This window comes from Pogona vitticeps, chromosome 6 (assembly GCF_051106095.1).
Source record: "Pogona vitticeps strain Pit_001003342236 chromosome 6, PviZW2.1, whole genome shotgun sequence".
In the NCBI taxonomy this organism is placed as follows: Eukaryota; Metazoa; Chordata; class Lepidosauria; order Squamata; family Agamidae; genus Pogona; species Pogona vitticeps.
In genome coordinates, this window is record NC_135788.1 from 10464259 (window position 1) to 10491924 (window position 27666).

Consider the following 27666-nt stretch of genomic DNA (forward strand, 5'->3'; position numbering starts at 1 on the left):
TAATAAAACCAAATCAATGGAGCCATATGGATTTAGTTGTATGAGTATGGGACAGCTTTATACTAAAAACATGATTTTGCATATTTGGAATCAATCCTACTGTGCTTTAGCAGAAAAGCAGAAAAGAATACAGCCATAGCAACACCTGTTTTAAATGTACACAAAATACACAAAGGGCTAATACTGTACATTGTAATGATACCTCTGTACCACTAGAAACAATATGTTTACTGTACATGGGAACCGCATTGTAGTAGTCAACCAACAAAGCACACATCTCTCTCCTCTATCATCCACCCTTATTTTTAAAGCTTTCAGCATTCTCTGAAGTGTGACTGATGTGGAAAGGTACTAAGAAATCATTCAACAATGCACCCCAATGAAGTATTATTAGGGAACTTCCATGCAAGCATTTTAATGCATAAACATGAAGATTTCCTTGCAAGTGATGAGCAAGTTCTAAAAAGTTAGGGGGGAAAGTCCATTCAGAAAATGAGAAAATGCTCCTTCTACCATCACTTTCCATGTTTGGCCATGCTGCCAGGGGTGAGGCTTGAGACCACACTCCCTTAAGGGGCAGTTTACAGCCTATATTCAAGCTCACTTTTTAGAAACAGACTTGGCACAGACATCTGCCATGAATTACTGAGACTCTTATTTACTTTTGTTGTTGTTGCAGTAACCATAAAATATTGGTGCTTAGCCTGAAGAACTGGATTTCGGTCCACGAAAGTTCACTGTTTGTTCCCTTAGTGAACAAACAAATTGAAATAGTCAAGAGATTTATTTAGTTCACTTTGATTCACTTATCAATCCAAATACAGACTGTAGCCAAGAAATCAGAAGACGAAGACTCAAAGGGGGAGAAAAAGATCATAAAATGTAAGAATGTGAGGCTGGAGACAAAGATCAAGATCAGCCACAGTCTTATATTCCTAATCACTGTGTATGGGTGTGAAAGATGGACTGTTAAGAATACTGACAGGGAAACAATTGATTTATTTGAAATGTGTTGCTGGAGCAGAGCTTTGCAGATACCTAATGCCAGATAGACAAACAAGTGGGTCCTAGATCAAATCAAGGCTGGAGGCGAAAATGCTTAAACTGAGGCTATCCTACTTTGGGCGTATCACGAGAAGCCAGAGTTCTCCGGAAAAGACAATGATGCTGAGCAAGACTGAAATAAAAAAAATAAATAAAAATAAAAATAAAGACGCTGGGAAGAGAGGAAGACCAAATACAAGATGGATTGACTCCCTAAGGGAGCCACGGTCTTGAGGTTGCAAAAATTGTAAAGGTCATTTTGGACACTGGTTCTTAACCTTTGTTACTCAGATGTTTTTGGACTGCAACTCCCAGAAGCCTTCACCATCAGCTCTGCTGGCTGGGGTTTCTGGGAGTTGCAGTTCAAAAACACCTGAGTAACAAAGGTTAAGAACCACTCGCCCCTTCAAGGGGGTCGCATAAGTCCAGGTCAGCTTGACGGCAGATAAAACAATAAAAGTATCGCCTACTCTTACACTGGTTTTTATTGTAAGCTTCCCCTCCCGCCGCCGCTGTAATTTCTCACAACGAAGACCACACAGACACCCCACCGTCTTCCTTCCGAAATCTCAAAGTAGAAAGAGCAGACTGCGGACTACTTTTCCCAGATACCCCTGCGATCCCGAGTTTCCCCCCCCCCTTCGTCACCTTAGATTTCTTTCTATTGGCTTAGTTAGAGACACTTGACCTATCAGCGACTGCCTCCCTTTCCGCGCTTGTTGCTAGGTAGAAGTTCAACTCCGTTGCCAAGGTTTCCTAACCGAGCTGCGGCCTGCAAGCTTGCCGAGGATAAGCCGCGGCGTCGAGTGGGAGATGTTCTTTGACTCAACCGCGCGCCGTTATGGAAGGCGATAAGGTGAGCGGGTCTTTCTGCGAGGACGGCGGAGGAAAAGAGGGTTGGCCGTATAAATAGATCTGGAGAAGGGAGCCGTCTCCTCAAGTGAGGCTATTTTGTCTTTCGAACCTGGGAGTTGAGGCATCAGTGGTCTTCCATACAGTTTCTTATAATACTCTTAGAACTGGAAGGGACTTTATGGATCATCCGGTCCAGCTCCTCCCAAGGAGGCACAGTGGGGAATCGAACTCCTAACCAGTTAACTAAACCACTGAACTGTCCAGCCGTCCTCCATAGTTGAAGGATCTGTTTATCTTACCATCTTGCACCATTGGCCAGGCTGAGTGAGGCTGATGGGAAATGGAGTTGAGGGAGAAGTCAGATTGAACCTGGGGTCTTCTGCAGAGGAAGCATGGACACTATGACTCATCTGCTTGAAATAAGCTGCCTAGAAAAACTCATGAGGGCTTATCTCTTGAGTAGACCTACATAGGATCATGCTGTGGGACGGCTATCCTTTTTGCACATAATGAATGGGAAGCCCTGCTTGAAAATAGTGGATGTGGTTCTGGATACATATGTGTAGTGTGAGCCTTTAAAGTATGTACATGTTGTTGAGCAGCAGGACCTCCAGTGGTGTTTGCTTCTGGAGTAAAAGCATTAGCCAACAGATTCGGTTGTTGAACATCAGTGGATGTTCAAATGTGTTCACATTCTTTGAAGGGGCCCCTTCTGCACAACTACGCTCTAGCTATCATCCCACCCTTTCAAGATTAAAATCAAGGAAACATATTTTAGAACATCTATTAATCTTGCAGGAACAGCAAAAGATGCCAGTACAATATTATGATGTACATAGATTGACTGGATGGGTCCAGGAGGTAATAAATGCCTCATGATGGCAGGGGATGGTCATGTTTTCTGCCCTGAAAGTGCCTGTGGCGCACTGTCTCCTGAAGAGGACCTCTCTGGATCCAGAGGTGCAACTGCAGCCCCATTACAAATATCCCCTTTCTGGGCAAAGTGTTTGAGCCCTAGCAAATTTGGCTAATTATGGCTAAGAGCAGGCATTCATCAACATGTAGAATGTCAAAGGTAAGAAGAAGTTTTCCAAGTTTAAAATGTCTTTCTTTTTCTAGAAAAGAACTAAGGATGACACATGGAAATCAGAGGAACTAAAGAAGCACCTTAAAGTAAGACGCATCCTTGTCATCATTAACTAGCCGTTTTATAGACATTTTAGTGGGCTAGATCTACACAACTATCTTTTCAACATGCCCAAGTGTTTGTAGGATTGCTTGACTTTTCTGTGCAAAATCAATGTAATTCAAATTTGCATTACTCATATGAGTAGGTTGTTTTGTTTGTTTTGTTGCTATGTTCTGCCCACTCACTTTTGATTTATTGTGACCTTAATATAATTTCTGAGCTATCTGAGACATTCATGGAGTGGTTCACTATTGCTACCATCAGTGAGTTTCCATGGCTGAGTAACAATTTGAAATTGGATGTCCTGAAGCATAGTGTGATACTTTTCCTTCATTATACCACATTCACTTTTGTTTTGTTATTGCTATAACAAGAGAAAAATAGTAGCTGGCACATTTGTTGCAGAGAAACAGATTTAGTAAACTGTTATTTCTTGTTTTATTTAAATGCTTATAAAAAGAAACTCTATGAATTCCCAGAGGTGATATGTAGTAGCAAAAGATGAAAACTGCAGCACATTTCCCCTTACGGAGGTCAAAATAATTTTACCCTGGCTTGAGTGGTTGTGTAGTTAATGGTTATTAATAAAAAAAATAAAATCAGTTTCTTACAAGAAGTGTAGTTATGAAGTTTAATATTTCAGTTAGTACCAGCCCTAAGTGACTATTGATCTTTGAGTGACATAGAATTGTTCTACCTCCCAGGCTAGTGTTTGAAAAGTAAAGTGTCTAGAAAATACCTGTAAGTACAAATAAAGAATACAGAACATGGGTGCTGCAGGATGAACCCAAGTCCTAGGAGATAAATTAGTTAATTTTTTAACTGTAGTTGCAATATCAGTGTTAGAATATTGTTTTAAAGAAGTTTAAGGCTTATTTAATAAAGTGTCAGTAGCTTTCTTTTCTATGAATCAGGAACACAACAAATAACAAACTGGAACCCAAAGGAAAATATGATATGAAAGAAATTATCTCTCTTTTTCAGGTGTCTCGATCGGGTAGTCAGTCTGAAGACAGGAGGCATCGACAGAGAAAACTACAAGATGGAGACAGTCCTGATACTGATGACTGCAAAGGGGTTTTTCAGAAGGATCAAGACAAGCACAGAGGGAAAGAAAAAGTGAGATATAAATCGAGTGAAAGACATAGGGATGAAAGGAAAGAGAAAGGAAGAGAAAAAGATCATCCCAGAGAACAAGAGAACAGAGAAAAAAGTCATCCTGGTGAAAGAGCAAGAGAGAAATTTGTGGTAACAGATGAAAAACATGTTCGAGAAGAAAAACACATCTCTGGGAAAGGCAGAGAGAGACATAGTGGTAAAGAGAAAGAAAGGAAGCATAAAACAGTTGATCCTAATCAAAAATTGGGAGAAGATACTATGGACGTTTATGGGGAAAGGAGTAATGAACATCATAGAAGAAGAGGCAGCAAGGATCATGCAGGTGATTTGGAATTCTTACGATATGGATGTGGAATAATTCTTAAGCAAATATGGGCTCAAATAAAAAAAATCTCCTGCACAGAAATGATGGCAATAACCTTGATCTTGGGTTTTTTACCTTTTCATATACTGCTTTGTTAAGTTAGCAAGCAGGCAAGTTAACAGAGAAGCATAAAAATCCTGTGGTCCCAGAGTGTGGGGCACTCTGGGATATGGCCTCCCACCCCCTCTGACCACAGGCCATCCATTTCAGGAAGGCTGTGGGAAGCATTGCATATTCTACCTCCAGCATGCTGCAGGAATTAAATATTGGTGCCCTCATGAGGTGGTGTTCTTTCCCCATACCCCAGTGTAGAACATACATGCATGCCATGCATTGTTTTCTTTAACTATTTTGTCAAGTTTCGTGAAAATTCAGTTTTTTCAGGGTGATTTTCCCCCCCTTTTAAATGAAAGTTATGTATTGATTCATTTAAAATAAACTTGGAATTGCAAGTATGTAATAGATATCATATGTACTTCAAATTTGTTGTAGCGGAGGCAGGAATGTATTCAGAATAAACTTCCTAATCTTATAAGTACCATTATGTTCTAGATCACCCCAAAGCAAAAGGTGGAGAAAGAGAGAGAAAACATTCTGAGAGAAAGGTAAGAAGAAGAAAACCAAGAGAAAATGTGAGAAACAATTTATAGCTTGGGCAAAACCTCTAAACCTAAAGAAAGAGGTATTCATCCGTCATGGCTGAACCCAATTTATTTGCACTATTTTTCACAGACAAAAGCCTGTCATGATACCATGTTTGTTTGGGGTCCAGCTCAATAAATGACTGATAATTTTTATTAGAGTGTCTGCACAGCCTTTCCACAGATTTCAGTGAAATTTTGCAGACACTGTCTATAGTATTTCTTCAGTTCTTTGTGATAGTTGTATTTTTTAATGAGTGGTCAAAATAATGTGAGAGTTCAGAAATGGCTTTCTAAGTGCAAAATATGTCTTTGAATGTGTTCAACATTATGCATTACTGAAATTAGTGTTGCAAACCAGTCAGCACGCAGTTGAGTCTAAATTAAAATGGAATTTACAATAAGAGTTTTTTTTTAAATGGTAAGGCTCAATATGTCTTCATTTTTGTGAATTCCAATTATGTAGCATATTTTACTGTAAGAACTGTTGCTAAATATTTACCTCTTCTGCTATGTGAACAATGCCTCAGGATTGTCTTAAATTATACCTTCACGCAACCAATGTTCCTGCACTCAGTTTCAGTATTAACAAATGCAGATTTTTCACAGCAGAAGGAGGAATAATGTAGACTAAGGACTAGTCAAGGAAAGAAACAGAGACTCAAGAGTCTCCAGAAAAATAGCAATCCAATCTCAATTTGAAAAACTTACTGAACTTTTTTTTTAACAAAAGTTGGATTAGGATCGCTCAGGAAATCTTTAGCCATAGATGGCTGAGTTGGGAGGGCAGTGGACCACTTGATAACCCTTGAGATGCCTTCTAGCTCTGAAATTCTGATGGGGGTTTAGAGCTGTGTATTATATTTGCTTTCTAGTCTGAACAGGTATAAATCTTTCTTCAAATTGTCACTAAGACCCAAAGAAAACTAAGCCTTATGCTCCCTCTGAAACTGTAGCTTCCAACATATGCTTCCTGAAATAGAGAATCAGACATGCTGTGAATTAAAGTCTTGTACAGTTACAAGCCGGATTAAATGCATTAAAGATACATGCTTTACAAGTAGCAAAATTCTGTGACTGTGGTTACTGACGTAGTCAAAGCAGCACCATCTGGGCATAGAAAGGAGGTACTGCCAAACTTGAAGGAACCCCATGATTTTCAGCAGTACAGAAAACACATTCTATAAAATCCTGAGGAAAAAACTTAAAAATAGTCCAGTGAAGACTGAGTGTACACATGGAGCAATGAATGGTGACTCATTGTTTGGTGGGGGAACAGAAAATGGTGAATGGAACAAACATGAAAGAGGGCATTCCTTGCTCACTGCAGCCTGAAACAGAATTACTCCATGCTGCAACATTTTATTGTAGGCCCTATTTATATTATTATTGATTCTGAACTCGAGAATGATAGAATCAATCTGTGGGTTTAATATGGCACAAGAGGCCAGGGATCTGTGGAAACAAGCTGGGTGTTAGTGCATATTGTTAATCACTTTAAAAGGATCAGCTCCTCGGAAGACATCGGAAAGCATGTAGGAGGGTGTGGCGTTCGCCCTTGTGACCCTTGCTTGTCTTTCCTTCACAAAGGCTCATGTCACATTTTCCTCTTGCTGCCACCAGTGGATTACCTCAATCCACAATATGAATGACATTTGCCTGAACACTTGATTTATGAACAGAAACAGAACTTATTTATTGAAGTGAAGCAGATTGAATAATAACAGAAGTTTCTCAGATAAATATTATACACAAGCAAATCATCAACAGTTCTCTCAATACATGTTTCTTTTCTCTTGCTATATCATTATCACCTTCTTTACTTATTTTCCTAACTAGCTCTATCTCTCAGTATCTGTTCCCTCTCTCTCTGACTAACCAGCCCTTATCTGACTCCTCCTTCTCCCGCCAAACCTCTTGTAACTGCTGACTCCGCCTCTCCAGTCCTCTCATAGGATCATGCAAATCAGCTGATGAATATGAATGGCATGAGTTATGTGGGCGATCGTCACATTGGGCAACAAAGAAAAAACCCAAAAGAGGTCAAGATGAACCCCTGGATTCCTTCTTTGTTTTGTTGTAAACTGACAAACCAGGGAAAGGGACCTCCTTACTGCCAGATGGCATAAGCCAAGTGCAGAGTGGAAGCACTGTGGTTTATTTAACTGATGAGTATCATGACCAATATGACAAGCCAGAGCTTCCCTGGGTCCCAGGCCTGTTGTGTCATGCAAAAACACCCATTATATTTCAGCCCTGTTTGCTAAAATGTTCTAAAATGTTGTTTTTCTTCTTGCTCAGAATGGGGAGAGAAGAACCAGTTCAGGTGAAATTTCAGCAAAACAACCAGAGGAATGGGAACACAAGCGGAAGTCCCAAAAAGAGCATGAACCAGATAAAGAAGGGAGTAGAAGACAAAGAGAAAAAGAAAAGCATAAGGAAAAGAAGGAACACAGTGAAAAGAAAGAACACAGTGGAAAGAAAGAGCATGAACTATCATTTGCAGAAGGAAAAGAGAAGTTCTTGAAACTAAAGAGTCTTGTGTCTGTCAGGGATGGAGAAGAAAGACATCTATCAAGGAAACATAAAGAGCCGTCTCACCATGGAAGTGGGCATCATAGAGAGAACACGGAAAGACAAGAAGAAGGAAGTGAAGAGAAAAAGAGAGAGTACAAGGTTTGCTTGAAATTAACTTTAAATCTATAGCATTGCCAAACAAAAGCATTCATTTTTTTGCTGGTTTATTTTAAGTCTAGAAGATCATCTGTGTAAGAAATGCTTTCCTATCACAAGCAGGTGGAAACAAGAAATACTGTGGCTAGCAACAATGTGGGAGGTGATGGGAATTTTCCATGGAGGAAAAATTATTAACCTGAAGGTCCAGATAAATGTTAATGAAAAGTCGGTGTTCACACTGATTTATTTCGTTTTTTCATTGTGTGTGAGCCACTTTTTTATCCCACCCTTCCTTGAAAGAGCCTATGATGATAATATACACATCATCATAGCAATGTGTGACATTTACTACTTGCAGACCTTGTGGTACATCTGATGTGATGATCTAGGCCAAGGGTCCGTTAAAACAAGTGCCAAAATCACTTTCAGAGACTTGACTGGGGAAGCACATTCAAATAATGAATAATAGTGGGATCATACATACCAAAACATTTTAGCTTAATGCTCTTTCTAGTACGTAATCCTTAGGTGAATCATTTCAGACAAATGATGATGTCACAGAGAAGAGAATGGGACTATTTTGGGACCTCAGGAGGGTTAGATTTGACTCCAGCCCTCAGGCTTTTTCACCCATGATCCAGGAAGAGTCCTTGCTCATTATAGTTCTTTACTCATTTGCTTTACTTCTTTGCAGTTTATTAAGTTCTGTTTCAGAGTTCACACACAAGTGTTTCTTATTTTGCCTGGATTATATATGCTTTGTCTCATGAGATGTAACTCTAAGAGAATCGGAGCGTGGAAACTTCTACTTTCTCTTTGTAATAAAACTACAGTTTCATATATATCTGAAATCACAAAACACTGATATAGTTTAGCCATGGTTAAGCGAAACAAAACATGATAAAAGTTTCCCAAACATGAATATAAACATGAAATTGCAATTTTCTGTAAGGAAAAACATGCAGGTTCCTCCTGTCAGGCACAAAGGAGAAGAAGAGGAAAGTGGGAAGCACACAAGCCCAAAGCTTATGCAAGTCATACCCATAACAGTGAAATATAATCTGTTAGTACATCTTACTGGGCCTATCTTTGTAGTCAATTCAGATACATCAGTGTTTTCTGTCTTTATTCACAGTGGTTTCAGAACAAAGTCACACCTGTCTTAACTGATCTTGTATATATGTTCTAGGGATCGAGATCAGTGGTGAATCCCTATCACATTGTTCACACAATGATCTAACTTGATTTTATAAATAAAAGAATAATATTTATGAGAATGATGTCAATACAAACAGCAGATGGGAATGCACCTATGGTTTCCATAATACAGAAAATCTAGCTAATCATCATGAGCAGCAATTTTCGCCATTGCAGTTTGCATTATTATGAGAAAAAATCTTTAAAATAAGGGAGAACTTATTAATTTTTTTCCAGATAACTAGATAACTGAGTATGTTTGAATGAGATAATTAAATTTTTGAAATATTTTTCCCAGTACAGTGAATACAGAAGCCAGAGAAAAAGCTCAAGGCATGAAGATGATACAGGCCATCTACATGAGAGGTGTGCTTCGTTCCAATATTTCTGATGTTTTGACACAAATCATTCATAGGCTGGGTAGGGAGTAAGCCTCACTGGATGCTAGGACTTGATATGTAAGAAATATGCAAAAGGTTACTCTGTTTTCCTTTATATGTACAAAAGGAAAAAAAAATCCAAAATCCATATTGTAGCAAGGTCAAGCAAAAACAGAACGAAGATATGTGCAGAATTTCAGAATTTTCAGATCTCTTTGTCAAGACAGATTTTACAGGCAGGGAGGGGAAACGCAGAAATGCTCTATTATTTCTTTATTTGCTTTAAAAAGTTAATCATCATCATCTTAGAACTGCAGAGCTGGCAGAACCCTGTGGATCATCAGGTTCAGCCCCTGACAAGGAGGCACAGCAGGAAATTGAACTTCCAACCTCTAGTCCCCCAGCCAGATACCTAAACCAATAAGCGATTCAGCGTATCCCGCCATTCTCCTCAAGAGGAGCCAAGGCAGCTTACAATATTAAAAAAAATGTTAAAAACAAAAACAAAAAAACAAAAAATTACCAAATTGTTGTAAATAAAAAAGAATTAATCCGATATCAGATCAAAAGATAATGGATAAAAATAGTTGAAAAGTATTCTAAAAACTCATTTTAAAAAAGCCTCTGAAGCAGACAGCTTCCAAGAAGAAAAACTGCCTGAAAAGTCTTTGCTTGCTTGCAGAAGAACAGGAAAGGGGGAGCCAACCTGGCTTTCTGTGGGAGGGAGCTCCACAGCTTAGGAACAGTGGCAGATAAGATGCTTTCTTGTGTCCTCACCAAAGGGTGGCCAGACTGAGAGAAAGGCCTCCCCTGATGATTTTAAAGCAAAGCGTGCTGCTTATATACCACCCCATAGTGCTTCAAGCATTCTCTGGGCGGTTTACAAGTTAATTATGCAGGCTACACATTGCCCCCCCAAGCGAGCTGGGTACTCATTTTACCGACCTCGGAAGGATAGAAGGCTGAGTGAACCTTGAGCCGGCTACTTGGGATTGAACCCCGGATCATGAGCACAGTTTAGGTTGAAGTACAGCAGTTTAACCACTGCGCCACGAGGCTGGCACAGTGGTTAAAGGCTGAATAGGCTCATAAGGGGAGATGCAATCTTTCAGATAGCTTGGACCCAAGTCATTTAGGGCTTTGTAGGTCAAAGGCAGCACTTTGAATTGCGCCCAGAAATGGACTGTCTGCTAGTGGAGCTAACACCATGAAAATTATGTGATTCCTGTAACCAGCTCCAGTGAACAGTCTGGCTGTGGCACTTCGAACCCGTTGAAGTTTCCAAACCCTGTCCAAAGGCAGTCCTGTGTAGAGGGTGCTGCAGTAATCCAAATGGGATCCAACTAAGGCATGTGTCACTGTGGCTAGATCAGGTATCTCTGGGCATGGGCACAGCACTAGTTTTAACTGTGCAAATACACTTCTGGCCCCACCGCCCAGACCTGCATATGCAAGGGAGGAATCCAGGAGCTCACCCAAGTTGTGAACCTGTGTTTTCAGGGGGAGAGTAATCCCATCCAGCACAGCCTGAAACCTTATTTCCATAGATTGTACAAGTGAGGGCAATGGTCTTGGCTGCCCAAGCACAAGATCTTCTGCGAGGCATGAAATAGTTGAAAATAACATTCAAGCAGAGTTTTTAGAATGTCATCCAGTTTTTATGGTCATTGCAATTTGGAAAGCTCTGTGCACAACCCTGTAAACAAAGATTGTGTTTGTCCTTTTGCTGGTAAATAATGTATGGACAGACAGGAAATGATTAGGTGAACTCTATAGTACATTTATTTTTCCTTGAAATGCTCTAAATACTTGACACAAAAAGTAAATAACCTCTGCGTTCTATCCCTGTGTTAGAAAGGATTTGCAAAGGGGCAAGGCATTGTGGAGAAAAGTGGTTTATTGGTCTTCTGCCAAAGCAGTGAGAACAGATCATACATCCCTTGTCCCAACTGTAACGAAGAAAACTGAAGTGCAAGTCACTTATCCTCATCCTCTTTAGCCTTTGCTTTATAAAGATATAAAGCATCTCTGAGACCCTTGGTTTCATAGATTTTTCATTCAGCATTTTTTTTCCATGTACAGGAATGCAAAAGAAAAAGTAAAGAAACATGGGAAGAGGGAAAAGGAGGATGTGAAGCAAGAGGTGAGATCATTTTGTATGGCCTTTTAAAATGCAGAAATATTGTGGAAACTGATAAAACCAAAAATAAGCAGAATCTGAAAGTAAAGTGGTTTTTAAAAAATTACAGTGGTGCCTCACTAGACGATTGCCTCGTGGGACAAGGAATTCGCTAGACGATTGGTTTTTGTGATCGCTATTGCGCTTCGCAGAACGATGGTTCCCTATGGGCAATTTTCGCTAGACGACTATTTTTCCCCATGTCAATGCATTCCAATGGGGACCCGTGCTCGCAAAACAATGGTTTCCTATGGGCGATTTTCGCTAAATGACGATTTCCCCGTTGTAATGCATTAAGTGGATTTCAATACATTCCAATGGGGAACCACGCTTCGCTAAACGATGTTTTCGCAAGACAGCGATTTTGATGGAACGGATTAACATTGTTTAGCGAGGCACCACTGTACTAGAGTGGTCACCGCCTAGAGTGGTCCTGATACGACCAGATAGGCGGGATATAAATAAAATAAAATAAAAATAAAAAAAATAAATACTATAAAGTACAACTCAGCCGAAGTCGTCGTTACATGCTGTCAGGTTGCTTCCAACGTAGGGCAACCGTATGATGATGGCCAAGAGATCCTGTCATTAAAACCCCTACTCTGATCTTGCAGTGTAAATGCTGTGAGTTAATCTGTCTCATGTTACACACTTGTTCCCCTCCTGTCTTCCAGTTTTCCTGGCATCATTGACTTTTCCAATGAGTTTTGTCTTCCCCATGATATGTCCAAAGTATGATAGCCTTGGTTTAGTCATTTTGGGTTCTAGAGACACTTCAGTCTTAATTGTAGCTAGGACCCACTTATTTGTCTTTGTAGCAGTCCATGGTGTTCATAAAGATCTCATAACACCACATTTTGCATGAGTTAGTGCTTTTCTATCATTTTCCCAGCTGTCCATTAAATTTAGTGGCTGGTTTAATGAATCAGCTGTGAATTCCATAGATTCAAATTGGCCTACTCTTAACTACAACTTATTATGCTAAAGTCACAGAGCAGCCCCATTTGAATCAATAGAACTTACAGAAGAGTTGACTCACCAAATCCCCATTGATTCAATGGGCTTACTCTAGTGCAATTTACTGTGCTAAGTGTCAGAATTTTGATCATTAACTTATTTTATGCTGATAAGAGACTTGTATTTTACTATCCACTGAATATAATGAGACTTATTTCTAAGATGTAATTGTTAATGCGTAAATTAGTACAGTTTTTAGAGGCTAACAGCATATTGTATTTAACAAGGAATATTGTTAAATATTAAATGTAATTAATTCTAGTCATGTTAATTGCCACATTTCTCTTATTAACTGTTCTTACATTTGTACATTAGCATCACAAAGTTGATGACCTGTCATCCGTGGGATCCCATCGCAAAAGGCAAGCAAATGAAGAACAAGAAAATGTGAGAATAGCAGCACATCATTATGATATTTTATTACGAGGAAAGGAAGCCAAATAATCTTTTCCTGTGAAATAAATTCCATTAATATTTTCACTTCTACACTTACACCATCATTGAATTCTGTTGTTGTTTTTCGTTCTTACCAGGCACTGAAAGAGAGCACCTCTCATCCAGATCCAGATTATGATTATGCAGTTAACTATGAAGATGATTTTGAGGTGAGTGCAGACAGACACCTTTTAAAGTGCGTTAGGGGATAAATCACGTGCAATGTATCCGATAGGGCCAGCTGTAGAGAATATGATTTCTCGATTGTAAGTTTGATAAACACATGATGGAGATTGCGTACAGACACCAGTTCCCTGCCGCAAGAGCCAGATACAACCACAAACACCAGCAGATAAATAATCTGCTTTATACCAAGTCCCACTGTTGATGTTTCTGGACCTATGGTGTTTACACTGACTGGCATAATCATCTTGAGGGCTATTGAGAGAGTTCTTTTCAGCCTTGCCTGGAGAGTCTGGGAATTAAACTTGGGATATTTTCTACTCTCAGGTAGTGATCTTTCACCAAGTATAAGTATATCCTGTTACTGGGTATTGAACCCATGTTGCAGAGAGATTTCTGTGTTCTTTAAATAGGCCACCACACAAGATTTTTGTTCAAGCAGTTATTTATGTCACAGTCAGGAATTTGAGTGGGGCTGAGACCCAGTTTCCAAATTTTCTCACCCAAGGGCTGGACCACCAAGTGGGCAGAGGTAATGGGGAGAGGTACGGCTAAAGAGGCTAGTTTTTACTATAAAGCTTGGTACACTGGGTGTTATTTAACTGAAAATTTGTTTCATTAAAAAGAGGGAGGTTAATTCCCCTTGTATTCTCTAGGGGCCAAATATATCCTTGGTGGGCTGTCTAGGTGCTGGAAGGCCCTAAGAACATGGTAAAATGGGGGGGCCACATACTGGAGGGCAAAAGAAAAACAAATAGTTAAAAATATATTTATTTTACTATTTTTAGAGGAGTGTTGGACAGTGGGGGCCCCAAGGATGCTAAGGGTACAGAATAGCCCTGGGACCTACATGTTGCCCAACCCTACATTAAGTGCATGATGAGATAGTTGTAGTGTTTAGAAATTATTGTACTTTTCTTAGCAATGAATATTGTATAGTTACCATTTAAAAAACCTTAGAGGGTTTAGGGTTGTAGAATTATCAGAGCGCTAGAGATAGGTGATATACCTTTATATCTCAGCCATTGGATTGGGTTGGTCATTGTGCTTTAAAAGAAGTAAGAACATTGGTTGTTTTTGAAGGATTATGAAGATGATTTTGATGACATAGATGATGAGGACGACGAGGATGATGAATATAGCCAGGAGCAAGAAAAGGAAAAAGAAGCAGCAGAAGAAAATGTAAGAAAAATCCATACAGTCAAGAATGCAGAAATAGAAGAAATTCAGAGAGCAATTAATGCTGAAAATGAAAAGATTGAGACCTTCCTCCCTAAGCAAACACAGAACAAATTTGTCTCAAAAGAATTTGAAGAGAAATCTGAGAAGAAATCAAGAAAGGGTATGTGACTAAGCATACTTTTGCATAGCATTGTGAAAGTAAACCAGGCGAAATATACAGAAATGATGCAAGGTAAATTGCCTTGTTCTAAGAAGATGAGGCATGCTAGCTATACTTTTTCACTTATGGAGACTTCATTCGTGAGTGGATTGATGTTCAGCCATGTTCCATTACACTACACATGCAAATCTTACATTCCACGTTTAAGAGTCTCATAAGGGATCTAAATATTCAGACCTTGTCTGAGCCCCTTGTAGTCATCACAGGTGATGTACAAGGAAGCTTTTAAAGTGCAGGATAAGATGTAGCTAAGGAAATTGGGGTTCAGGGAACAATCCTAGAAGTATTCCCAGATCTAAGTTACCTGTTAACATTATCTATTTTCTCCTTCTCTAGATTTCTTGTATTGACCTTTTAGCAAAATTGCATAAATCTAAGAAGTGTCTGCAAGGCTGAAAACCAAGACAAAAGGAAGCTCCATTGAAATAAGATTGGGTTGTTATTATATTTTCTGAAATTCAACTGAGTGTGTCCATTAATGGAACTGTTTCTGTCAACGGAACTGGGGAAGGGCAATCTGATCTCTCCATCACAGCCCCCCCTCCATTCCATGTATAAAAACCCTATTGGTGCACTTGTTTAGTATTTTTTGTATCTGTATTTGTTATCCATTTACACTTTAATGATTTCATTAACTTACTACCTTGCAGAAAGGCAAGATTTGTCTGCTCAAAGTCCTGTTTCTGGGAAGTTCATTGATTTTCAAACTGCCAAGCAGCGGCAAAGTATCAGGCAGATTGCCAATCAACAGAAGTAGGTGGAATTAAAATAAATCATTGCATGTAAGATGGCCTGTGTGTAACATTTAAATGGTTGATGTAATGTTACAAATGCTGTGCGTTTAAACAAATTGGGATAAAGTATTTAAATTTGAAATTCATGCATACTAAGTCTAAACTGAATATGTGCATCCATTAGGAATAGAAATAGAGATGAGTTTGCATAATTCTGGGATAGTGAACGTTGTGATCATGTTAACCAACACCAGTTTGTATAATACAGAGGACGTTCCTCATTGAGGATTTTTTTTTCTTAGACTTATGTATCCCCAGTAAAAGATGAGGCTATATTTTCCTTTAGCTATGCCACAGGATTCTTTAACATGTTCATTCTTGGCTTGGGGTCAGTTCTAGTGTGATACTGGACCTGTTTGGAAGCAAAATATTTTGTGCCAACTAGTTTTGGTTTTGGGGAAGTTACTCAGTTGTTGAAAATCGTGTTACGAGTTTTTGTCCTGAAAATGTGTATGGATAAGTTGGTCCATCATAGTTCCCCCCAGAAGTATTAGTTATCATCCACATTTATTACTGTTTACCGTTTGCTTACAGTAACTTAACATTTTTAAAACCTAAAAATTGAGAATATTTCTAGATCAGCCATGTCTCTGTATATTATGTGTGTTTATAGCCATTTTGCTTTATGTGACATGTTTGAAGGAAACGAAGCCTTGAACTTCTCCGACTTATTGACCTAGACTTTTCAGTCAGCATCTGTTTGCTGGATTTGCCTTCGGTGAAGGAATATGACATGTATATTCGGAATTTTGGAAAAAGAAATACTAAACAGGTATGGAGCAAAGCATATTTGATCAGTTTCTAACACTGTAAGCAGAATAGCATTCTTTCCATTTATTTTATTAGACAAAATTTATCAATATAATCACTGCTTTAAAATTTCTGTTAACAGAGACAACATTGTAGCATATATTTGTCAAGATACAAAACAAGAGAAGAACAGGATGTTTGCTTGGGCTAATACTTTTTATTTCAAGAATTAACATGTGGTTATTCACAGTGAGTGCAATTTTAGAAAGACTAAATACTCTGGATCTCACCAAAATCCTGTCAGTTAGACTGCAGTCTAACTGCAGTGGATAATATGTGCATAATTGCCTTTGAACTGTGTCCAGTATTCTGTGGGAATAACCACAGCAAAAATACATTATTACCCACAATGTTGTTATTTTGGCTAAACATTAACAAATTATCTGTAAAGGTTCTCAGTCATCCAGGTGAGGTAACTGGCCTTCTTGCTTATTAGGTTGAAACGTTTTGCTACTCATCCAAGTAGCTTCTTAAAGACATTAATGAATGCATCCATCCATTCCCGACCCAAGGTTGGGAGCCACTAACCAGATTACAAATAGAATATTTCAGTGTTGTGTGATGATGTAAACCTGTTATAGTGCAACAGGGTTATACAGTGCGCAGCTGCAGGTGTTAAAGCAGAAGTATTCAGAAGGAATTATTGTCAGTAACTTTGTTCTTCTATTTCAGGCCTATGTCCAGTGGAACGAAGACAATCTGGACAGGGATGTTCAAACTGAGGAAGTAGAGACTCAAGAAAAATGGACACAACATCCTGGAGAAACATCTCGTGTATCTGGAGGTGATTAGCATTGGATGTGCAGTGGTGTTTAAATCCAATATAATTCAGAAAAGCATTAGAAAGATAAACCTTACAGGGTATCACCATTATCCTATGGCTGTCTTTGACTGTGTCAACAGCTACAAAACTTAAAAGTGCCATGAAATTCCCTGGAGCTTTCTGAGAAACCTCTGGTGGTTCATTGGTCCCCACCTATAATTGTTTTTCCTTTCAGGTCCAAGAAACAGCAGTGATGTATCTGTCCTTACACCAAAAATTGATTCCCAGAGACTGGCAAATTTTTTGCAATCTGCTTGTCAGGTACATTTAGTATTAATTTTATAATAATAGCAACAACATGTTGTTGTTGCATCTTGTCTCAGCGTGCTTCAGACTGAAATGCTGAAATCAGCAGGATGCTTCGGTCATGGTAACTGAAATCTCTTTTATTTCTATGAGTCTATTCTAAGTATGACTGTGTTTATCCTGTTTCCCCTAAAATCAGGCCTTATCTGAAAATAAGCCCTAGTATAATTTTTCAGGATGCTCATAATATAAGCCCTACCCCCAAAATAAGCCCTAATTAAATGAAACCCTGCCCTCCACCATTATGCAGCAACCAGAAGATGACATGACTGCATTTGAATAAATGTAGATGGTTGTTCATGACAAAAATAAAACATCCCCTAAAAATAAGCCCTAATGCATTTTTGTAGCAAAAATTAATATAAGTCTTATTTTTGGGGAAACGGGGTAGATTTGATTAATTGTATGGTGCTTCATACATTATTTGAATATATAGAGATGGAATTATGATTTGAGATGGTCTTCATAGGTGTCTGTTCACTCCTCCCCCTTTAGCATCTTGGACATTTTCCCTAATTAGACAACAACAGGTACTTAGCAAAACTCAAACTTCGGTGTGATCCCTCCCCAAACTTGCCTTGAAAACACTGGGAATTACTCAGAACTTTTTCACTAACCTCTTAATCATTGCATTGGAACTAGCAGATGCTGTGTGGAAATATTAAATTTAAAAGCCAGAAATAGTAGATAAAAGATATTCACTCTGTTTCTATAAATATTATTTCTGAAAGGTGATTGAGGTTCTGCTTGAGGAGGATCAAGTGGCGACACAACCCAGAAGGAATCTAAGATCACGACCCTCCAGCCTGTCCATCAGTGATCGATGTTTCCAGTTAAATACCGATCTTCCTTTTCTAAGTGGTAAGGAATTTTTATTTTCCACTCTGAAAAGATAAGAAGACATGTGTTGGATTGAGCCAAATACCTTTTCAGTGCAGCATCCCTGTTTTCCTCTGTCACTCGGCTGTTTTTCCTTCCACTTACATCCAAGGAAGCCTTTACAGTTCTACATGAGTATCTGATGTAAATAATATCAGTTCAAGGGTATTCTTAGGCTTAGCCCTGAACTGGATGCCCAGATTTTGATACCCACCTGAAGTACATGTACGTATGTAGCTGAAATTAGGGTATCGATTGCCCCCATCTGTTGATATGTTTAATGTATCCATGATAAGACATGCTTAAGTTATGTCCCACCAGGACTACTGTAATGTGTTATCCATGGAGCTGCTTTTAAAATTCGTTTGAAAGCTTAAGTAGGTCTAGAGTGCTGCCACCAAACTATTAACAGAACCAGGGACCAGATCATGATTGCATACATCTTTTTGGACAAATTTAGTATCATTCAAGTAAACACTCCTACGCACTTAACGTACAGAATTATCCCTTCAGATCTCTGACAGTGCTTATCTGCTCTCAGAATCAACTTTGTCTTCATAGTTTGTTTTCAGCCCTTAACAGATAGATAATTCAGCTTTCCTCCCAGTGTACTTTTCTTCATGTCTCTTTCTGCAGTCAGCAACGTGTGTTCCTTAAACTGTGGGTATACCTTGCTCCAGAACGAGAAATGACAACTTCAGACAATATAGAAAGGCTAATTACCACCTCTCCCAGCAATTCTATTGGAATCAAAGTCAAACGCATGCCTTCTTAAATAAGAAATATTGGGGTGACCCAATCACTGATTGCCTCTGTCTCTCACATATTTTGTCTTAAATTTTTAAAAATATAATTAATAGGATTCTTTTTCTCCCCCATAGGTCGAAAAATATCCCATTTGCATATTTCACAGGCTCAGAGGCAGGCTTTGCTTTCTGTTCATGAACTACCTGAAAAATCAAGTGACGTGATGCTGGATAGCAAATACATCATCTGTGTGTGGAATGTCTGGCAGCCTTCTAGTCCTCAGAAATTACTGTCTTGTGAATCACAGGTATACTTTCATGACACTATATCTTGGCAGTCATATTGCACTTCACCCTGAAAGTAGAACATACTTTTCTTTTTCCAATTGGAAGAGAACCCGATACATTATTTGAACGTTGTGGTTGAACCTGAGTCAAAAAAGAACTGGGAATTTTTTTTAAAAAAACATGTTATTAGTTCAGATTTGAAATAAGAGTTCAGTCAAACAGCATCATGCCAGTTGTGGGACACCTGCAGATTCAAAACCAAACAGACAAACAAAAACACAAGATCGACATGAGCACATAACTAGAACCAATATCTAGGAGGCATTCTGTATGTGTTCAAGATTCTGTACTGTAATCATTTGAAGGCCTAGCACTGAGTGTGCTATGTATATCAGGGCTTGCTTTGGTGAAACCGTTATTCTGAACTAGTGTTTTTCAGCTGTATTCTGAACTGAACATTTTTTAAAATACTGTTTTTTTGTGGATGTGGCTTAACAGTTCTGCTTTAGGAATTTTCAGATAATAGTTGAGATTCTGCTTCCGTTCAAGGAACAGTAAACTTCTTTCCAACAAATAATCTTAGGGTACCTTAAACACTAGCAAAGTCATTTATAGCACAGGTTATTATAGGATGGTCCGCAGCCCTCGTCATCAGCTGCAAACGTCAGGTGTATGAAGTGTTATCTAAAATTTCAGGTCCAGATACAGAATATCCGATTGAAGTTGGGATTATAGATAATGTGATCAGAGAGAAATTAAATGAAGGTACAGATAGTTAAAACAATTTTAATCATAGTAGTCATTAACAGAACAATTGCTGATAACACAAACATCCTGGCCCTAGCTGAGCCAATTAGCACATGCTATGTAAAAAACATGCTGCTTATGTAATGAGAATACAGAATCCCAGTTTGGAACTCTGGTGATAGACTTGAGCTCGCTAATGAATTGTAACTCAGGATTCCATTTGTTTGGTTTGACAGTCTCATTCTCTCCCTTAATGTATTGCAAGTGAAAGACAGACTGCTTTATATTTTATCAGGAATTTCAAAAGTGGGCTATTAAGGGTTTGTTAATGTGCATTGAAACATTTGATTGTGCACTTCAAAGACTGTTACTGAACCAATACTAGTATCCAATATGCTGTAGAGAGATTGATGAAGAACTTTTTGTAATGTACTTCTCATGATTCTGGAGACTGTCATTTAAAAAAAAAAAGCATTTCTAAGCTCTGATTGTTCCCTTAAGTTTAGTTGGACTCCTGTTAAACCAAAAGTATGTATATGGATCCTAACATATGCAACAGAATGATTTCTCTCTTCTCATTTATGATTTTGAGATGTCTTCTCCTGCCATATAGGTGACATGTTGCTGCTTTAGTCCTAGTAAAGCCATTTTAGTGTTTGCGGGAACAATTGATGGTTCAGTGCTGGTATGGGATCTCAGGGAGGACTCGAAGATGCATCACAGCCTGAAGGTCAATGAGACAGAATGGATATTTCGATCTCCAACATTTTCTACAGGTGATTTGACATGCCTTGAATGATGTCATTGTATCTCTTACAGTCTAATTGGGCAGTTCTAACTCTTCTTTAGTTTAATATCATATGTTAACTTATCATTAATCGCTATATTCCAAACTTCTTTATACCATTCATTTAATTGAAAAGCATGCTTTATTTTCCAATTCCTTGCTACCATTAATCTTGCCACCGTCACTAAATTTGAAATGAATAATTTCGTGGTCCAACGCCATTGCTCCTTATCAAATATTGATGAAAGGGCTATTTTAGGACAGACCTCTGTATTTAATGTAATTAATTCATTTATTTCCATAAAAACTGACTTACTGGTCTAAGCAACAGGCTTTCGGTTATTGTATCCATGGAAACATGACTTAAACTGATCAGAATCCATATTTAAAATGTGAGAAATAAAGCAGTTATTACAGATTTGAATCTACTGTACAGGTGGACAGTGTGTCCTTTTTTACTTCTTGTTTTATTGTAGATGGTGTGTTCACCTCAGTAAACCATACATGCCCTGTGCTGACAGTTGAGCCTGTCTCAACCTCTGTCTTCAAGGAGCAGAATTGTGGACTCTCCTATCTTGCATCTCCGGAAGGTATGAGGGCTATTGTCCAAAAATCCACAAATGTCCTTCAGAGATATTTGCTGTGCTCCAGCTGCAGGGATATTCCCAGGGGAAACTCATCAAGTAACTGTGAAAATAGGAAAGGTTGATTATTTTATTTACTACAGCTCCCAGAATCCCATCCATATCCAGCATGGCCACTGTTGTATTGGGTATGGTATTCTGGGAGTTGTAGTCCAAATGGGTCCTCTTTCCCATTCTCCTGGCTCTCTCTCTCTCTCCCAGAGATTGAGTATTCATCTCAATAGAACCCTTGTACAGACCAGCTAGGTAGGCTCAATTGAGTTTTTTGTCTAAGTTTGTTATACTTCTGCTGTTGCTTTATGGCCCAGTGATATTTTGCGATACACACAGAATCCAACTAAATAAATATGCAGATTTTTCCCCGTGGTCTTCTAGTATGGCCCTGGGCTAGTCAGTATCTTTGGCTAACTTATTTTATGGCATTCAGATTTTTGTGAAAAAATTAGGTAAGAATACTTTGCCAGCAATTATGCAAATGCATGATATCTAACATACCTTTTCCCCTTACAGAAATGTTGGGGCTTTCATTTCAGATTGCTTCAATGGATGAAAATGGGACTCTCAGCCTATGGGTGAGTTGGCGACTTTTATTACTCATAAAAACTCTTATTGTTCACGCTCCGATCACTTCTTGGTTGCACAATTTACAGGTACTTTTTCAAGGTAATGCTTTTGTTAAAAGCCACATCACTGAGTCTTTTTGAGAAGCCATTCACATGAATGTTTTAAATAAAAATTTGATCAATTGGGAGTTGTCATTTCTCCTTTCCACTAAGAATGCACATATAGTCGTTTTTATTTGGTCATCAGGAAAGCAAACTGACAGCCAGTGTGAGCAAGAGGCGAAAACTATTCAGAGGACATTTGCAGGGAAACATGGCTGCAAAGTAAACTTTGCTTGGAAATGGCAGTAATAAAGGAATTAGGATCAACTCAGTAGTGGGTTTTAGTGATGATAAGCTGTTAAGTAGAAAAAACCCTACTCAGAAAATTTAGAAATACATTACAAAATATTTATAATGATATTGCTATTTTCTAGGTAGTGGTTGAACTTCAGAAAGGGGATTTAGCTGGCTCACAGAGTGACTTAGGTAAGTAAATCTAATCAGAGAACCAGTGCTTTATTCAGTGAGAGAGAGAGTAAGCTGTTCTTACAAAAGGAGGCATTGTTGATAATCACAGAAGAGTGGAACTATTTTGAGCAGTCAACTGCAGAGTTGCATGCCATGTTTAACAGAAATAGCAGAACAGTAATACTAAAACAATAATTCTCTTTGCACAAAATCTGGGCATTGAAATTCTATCCTCTGTCCAGTTTGCACAAAATTAGAATTTGAGATTCATGATTGCATTGGTTTGTTTTAAGCTGACTAAATCAGTTGCAATAATTATTACAGTCCAGCTTATTTACTTTCAGGCTTAATTCCTGGAGGAAAAATAAAGTTAGTTCATAGCTCTACTGTTCAGCTGAATTGCAGGTAAAAAAAATTATACTTCTTGATACAAATGTCCTCTCTAAAATTAGAAATATTCTGCTGTTTGTACCTCTGTTTTTTTTAGTTTTCCTAGGTGTTCAGCACTATTAAAAATGCTCATTTTCCAAACCTGTACTTTGTCCTGTACAAATAAAAAATGATTAATGCTTCATACATGCCCTTTACATCAGCAACTGTGGATGCAATTCCCATTAAAAAAAAGCTTTGAGAACAGCCCATATACCTATCTCCTTGGTTTCAGTGGTCTTAATGCATTAGGAGAAGAATTCTCATCTGTTGCACCAAAAACTGGGCAAGAAAACAGAACAGAATATCCCAGCAGGTTTGTAGGCTTGTTCACGAGCACACTGCACTGCAACATTGTATCATAGATGTCACTTGTTGGACTTTTGTTTTCTTTTTTATTTCTCCAGCTTTCCTGCAAACGATACCATGTTTCGAGGAGTTCCCCAGACACTGAATATTAAATTCCTGCCTTCAAACCCTAATCATTTTGTTGTCGGAACAGATGTTGTAAGTAATATTGTAAATCTCATGCTGCTTTAAGAAAACTCCTTCCTCCTCCTAATTGTTGTAGACTTGTGTATATTAACTTTTTTATTGTGATGTTTCTATTTACCTGCACTTTAGATAATGCTGCACTTTCAAGTCTGGAGAAGACAGCTCTCTGTAAAGTATTTAAATGTAAAGCATTTGCAGTGGTACCTCGACTTACAAACTTAATCTGTATTGGAATTAAGTTCTAATGTCAAAAAGTTCATAGGTTGAGTCAAACTTTCCCATTGGAATGCATTGAAAACCATTTAATCTGTATCTGCTGTTTTCCGTTTGTAGGTCGAGGTGCTGTTCGTAGGTAGGATTAGTTCCATAGGAACTAATCCAAAGCTGGTTAATCTGTATCTACCACTAGGAGTGATTTTTTTCTTTTGACCTAAGGTGAACTTAGGTCAAAAAAAGGGCAGGAAACACCCTTTTTCTTTTTCTTCGGTTCGTAAGTCGAGGCTCCGTTTGCAGGTCGAAATGACTTTTTGCGAACAGAGCCATTCGTAACTCGAATTGTTTGCAAGTAGGGACGAACGCAAATCAAGGTACCACTGTAACTATCTCAGTGATACGAGATGTTTTGCCTTCTTTTAATTCACAGGCTGTCGTGAGTCACGGTACAAGGCACGATCTAAGAGTACCTCCCAGATGGTTCAAACCTCAGCAGGGGGGTCCAAGATCAACCAGAGTCAATGCAATTGATTTTTCTCCTTTTGGAAAGCCGATATTTTTGGTATGGGTGCCCTTCCACATTTGTTGGTCAGAATTACCAGGGCTGCATATTATAGTTGAAGGTAAAAGTATCTGAAAGTTGCTTTTGAGCTCTATCTAGCCATACGTAATATACCTTGTGAAGTAGTGGCCACTCTGTTTCTGTACTGATGTTTGCAGGTAGCATCAAACTCCCTTAATCCAGCTGTAACAACTCTGATAGTCTGACTCAAGTTGTATTCTCTTTGGCCAGAAAACAAATGGAAATTCTTGTCAACTGGTAGTGTTCATTCAGTCACTACGTTTATCACTTGGCAAGCAAGTAGCTGGAAGAAGTTATCTATTTGAGCTGTCTTGTAATTCTTGATGCAGGTACAAACCGCAGCAGAAGTTAAGTTAAAGGTCCAGTAAACAAACACTAAACACAGAAGCTTGTACTCAAATATGTATTTGTAGCTAGAAAAGTGAGCACTACCCTTTAATGCCAACTGAATTATGGAGTGGAAAAAAGTTTAGAATATATAGATCAGGATCCAACTCAGTGTGCCGAAGGATTTGACTCTGCCTAGTAAAAACATTGACTTATTTTCCATAATAAAACTGCTTTTAAGATTACCTTCAGTTTTAGAACAATTTTGGCATGCACCACAGGGAGGGGCATTGTGTAAAATGCATGAGTCCTAAATCTTTTTAGCATGCAGAACTGATTGCAAGCTCTTTTCCCCCCCAGTTTAAACCATGAACTCTAATACTACCAGGCAAATGAGCTGTATACCAAATTCAGTTATAGGGACACAGAATTGTCCACAACTGCATCGACAGCCTTTTTTGTATATTGATGTGATCAAGGAAATGCTGTATTTTTTCTGTGTGATTTGTTCAGGCTGTGCTAACCAACCTGGAGTGCTTTCATGTATCCTCTTAGTTCAGAAATACTTGCAAACAGCACAAGCTCTCTTTTCTTAACTAATCACCCAGGTGAGGGAGGGCTGGCCGTGTTATGAGACATTGCTACCACTGAAACCAGTCTGCAGAGTAATTCTCAGCATCAGTCTTAACTTCCTGTTACCAGGGATGCCTGTGGCAAGGTGAGCAGCAGGTCAGTGGCAGACAGACAGCAGGCAGACCATCCTGAAAGTCGCTGCCGTTTGCCACTCACCTGTTGCTTAGTGGGCGGTAGCTGCCTATTGGCAGGTGAGTGGCAAACTGTGTATCCATTCTAGAAAATGTTTTAATCTACACTAGGATAACCTGAGCTGTCAAATTGTGTCAGATTATTACGGGGGTGGTTGTGATGGTTGTTTGTTTTGGTAATGGTAGGAATTTTGTTCGATATACCATTTTATTTTCATGTTTCCAGGTGGGCTGTTCAGATGGGAGCATAAGATTGCATCAAATGACTTCTGAGCTTCCACTTATGCAGTGGAACAACAGCACAACCGGGCAGCCCATAATTGCTCTCCAGTGGGCTCTGACCAGACCAGCTGTGTTCTTTGTTTTGGATGCCACATCTGTTGTTTATATTTGGGATCTGCTGGAAAATGACTTGTCACCGGTGGCCAAACAACCTATCTGGTCTGATAAGTAGGTTGGAACACTTAGTTTTCAGCTGCAGTCATGCAAGATCCTCACAAGTGAAGGCTGCTCTTGCTTTAATCCTTGTAAATGTTCTGTTTTCCCATTCTGTCCTAATGCTATGGTGTAAGTAATCACCTTGTTGGGGGTAAGAAAGTAAATGTTCCCTCCTTTTTCCCCCTTCACACTGCTGGATATCATGCTGCTAGGGGCAATGTGATACTTTTGATCATATGCCTGCTGTGATCTTATACTTGCCTAATTAGGAAACATGTTATCTGAAATTTTTTTCCTGTTAGGAAGCTTTTGAAGTGCCCATATAGATAAAGGTTCCCCTTGACATTTAGTCCAGTCATGTCCGACTCTAGGGCACGGTGCTCATCCCCTTTTCCAAGCCATAGAGCCAGCGTTTGTCCAAAGACCGTTTCTGTGGTCACGTGACCAGCGCAACTAGACACAGAACGCCGTTACCTTCCCACCGTGGTGGGTACATTTTTATCTAGTCGCATTTTTACATGCTTTTGAACTGCTAGGTTGGCAGGAGTTGGGACAAGCGATGGGAGCTCACTCCATCGCATGGATTCGATCTTACAACTGCTGGTCTTCTGACCTTGCAGCACAGAAGCTTCTGTGGTTTAACCCGAAGCGCCACCACATCCCTCATGGGGACATCGCCCATGTAGGAAAGGTGGAAAAATAAAACATGAGATCAGCTTTTTAACTTGTAATCAAAGGGTGAGCATCCCACGCCTCAAGTCCCATGAGTATGAATGAGAGATATGCTAGGACACCCTTTTTGCTTTTTCAAAGAGTTAATAGGTTTGGATAGCAAAGTTCTCAGCCTGTGCTCCTGTGCCATCTTTTTACCATGATGGTAGATGGTTTAAAGCAGTGGTTTACAAAAAAAGGTGCAAGGCAGGAAGTGAGGAAGAAGCAAATTCAAGTAGCATGGCAATGGCAGGAGAGAGACATCTTGCCCGGGCAGAGCCGAATGGTAATCCTCCCCTCTTCCCCATCAAAGACACAGAGAAGGTTCTCTCTTTTCTCTCTTCTAAGGGGCAGCGTGAAATGGGTGGGGGGAGAGAAGTGGTTAGAATGGGAGGAGTCAAATGGCAGTGGGTCCTATTTGAGCAGCCAGTGGAGAAGACCTTGTTGTCTTCCGTCCTTCAGAGGAAGCCAAGGACAGTTTAGGGAGCCACTTCTGGGAGGGGAGAAACAAAGCGATGGTTTGTTCCATCTTGACAGATGGATGTTGCTATTTCAGTTTTCCTCTCTTTCCTTCCCTTTGTTAAACCACAATTCTTTCCCACTCCTCAGGGTTATAACCATGGCTGTTCTGGGTGAGCCTGAAAAACCTAGTGGTCTCCTGGGGATCGCGCTGGCCAAAGAGTCTGGAATGATAGACATTAAGTATGTGAAGAAGAAATGGGCACAACCTCAACCAGAGGAGTCTGAGAAATTAAATTTGCTTCTGCAGCAGGCCTTGTGAAATCAAAGCAAATGCCTTTGTATGAATACACACATATGACTGTATGATTTTGATGTACTTGTTAATAGTTTGGTTTTAGTCAGACATCACTTGGTAAAAAGATGAAATTTTCTATTTTTTCATTGATTTTTGTAAATAGTATTTATATTTTTAAAGCATCAGCACAGTATTTAAACTTGAGATAGAGAATATTTTATCAAACACAAAACAGAAAAAAGTTAATGAAATCGTATCTTTAAAGGAAATGTCAATGGTATTTATATTTAATTCAAAATATACATTTTTACTATGCTATGCATTGTAAATGTTTCTAGATATTTTGGAATAAACATGTGCTCCCATAAAAA

General features: G+C 39.0%; 1 protein-coding gene across 5 annotated transcripts; it reads left to right on the top strand.

The window, feature by feature from the left end:
* Positions 1 to 1720: 1720 nt before the first annotated feature.
* Positions 1721 to 27666, top strand: DYNC2I1 (dynein 2 intermediate chain 1). 5 transcript variants are annotated; one of them, XR_013537733.1, is made up of 26 exons: positions 1721 to 1900; positions 3019 to 3072; positions 4073 to 4529; positions 5124 to 5176; positions 7514 to 7888; positions 9384 to 9451; positions 11548 to 11608; positions 12977 to 13048; positions 13195 to 13266; positions 14363 to 14621; positions 15332 to 15434; positions 16118 to 16247; positions 16958 to 17069; positions 17284 to 17369; positions 18146 to 18275; positions 19175 to 19347; positions 20688 to 20850; positions 21338 to 21451; positions 22016 to 22077; positions 22545 to 22596; positions 22923 to 22983; positions 23243 to 23323; positions 23415 to 23514; positions 24146 to 24338; positions 25616 to 25839; positions 27148 to 27666. XR_013537733.1 is itself a non-coding variant. In XM_078378521.1 (26 exons), exons 1-26 carry the CDS (start codon positions 1886 to 1888, stop codon positions 27317 to 27319), a joined length of 3381 nt encoding a protein of 1126 aa, XP_078234647.1. In that variant the 5' UTR covers positions 1721 to 1885; the 3' UTR covers positions 27320 to 27666. The 5 variants fall into 5 exon arrangements, 3 of the variants coding, with proteins under 3 accessions (XP_078234647.1, XP_020635364.3, XP_072859003.2); XM_078378521.1 differs by having other exon boundaries at positions 24146 to 24277; XR_013537734.1 differs by lacking the exon at positions 23243 to 23323.

What these genes read in the sequence shown, in the direction of transcription:
- DYNC2I1 (XM_078378521.1), top strand. An exon ending in AGGCAGCAAGGATCATGCAG is followed by an intron (nt 4,530 to 5,123) that starts GTGATTTGGAAT and finishes ATTATGTTCTAG; the next exon opens with ATCACCCCAAAGCAAAAGGT. An exon ending in TGGCTCACAGAGTGACTTAG is followed by an intron (nt 22,597 to 22,922) that starts GTAAGTAAATCT and finishes ATTTACTTTCAG; the next exon opens with GCTTAATTCCTGGAGGAAAA.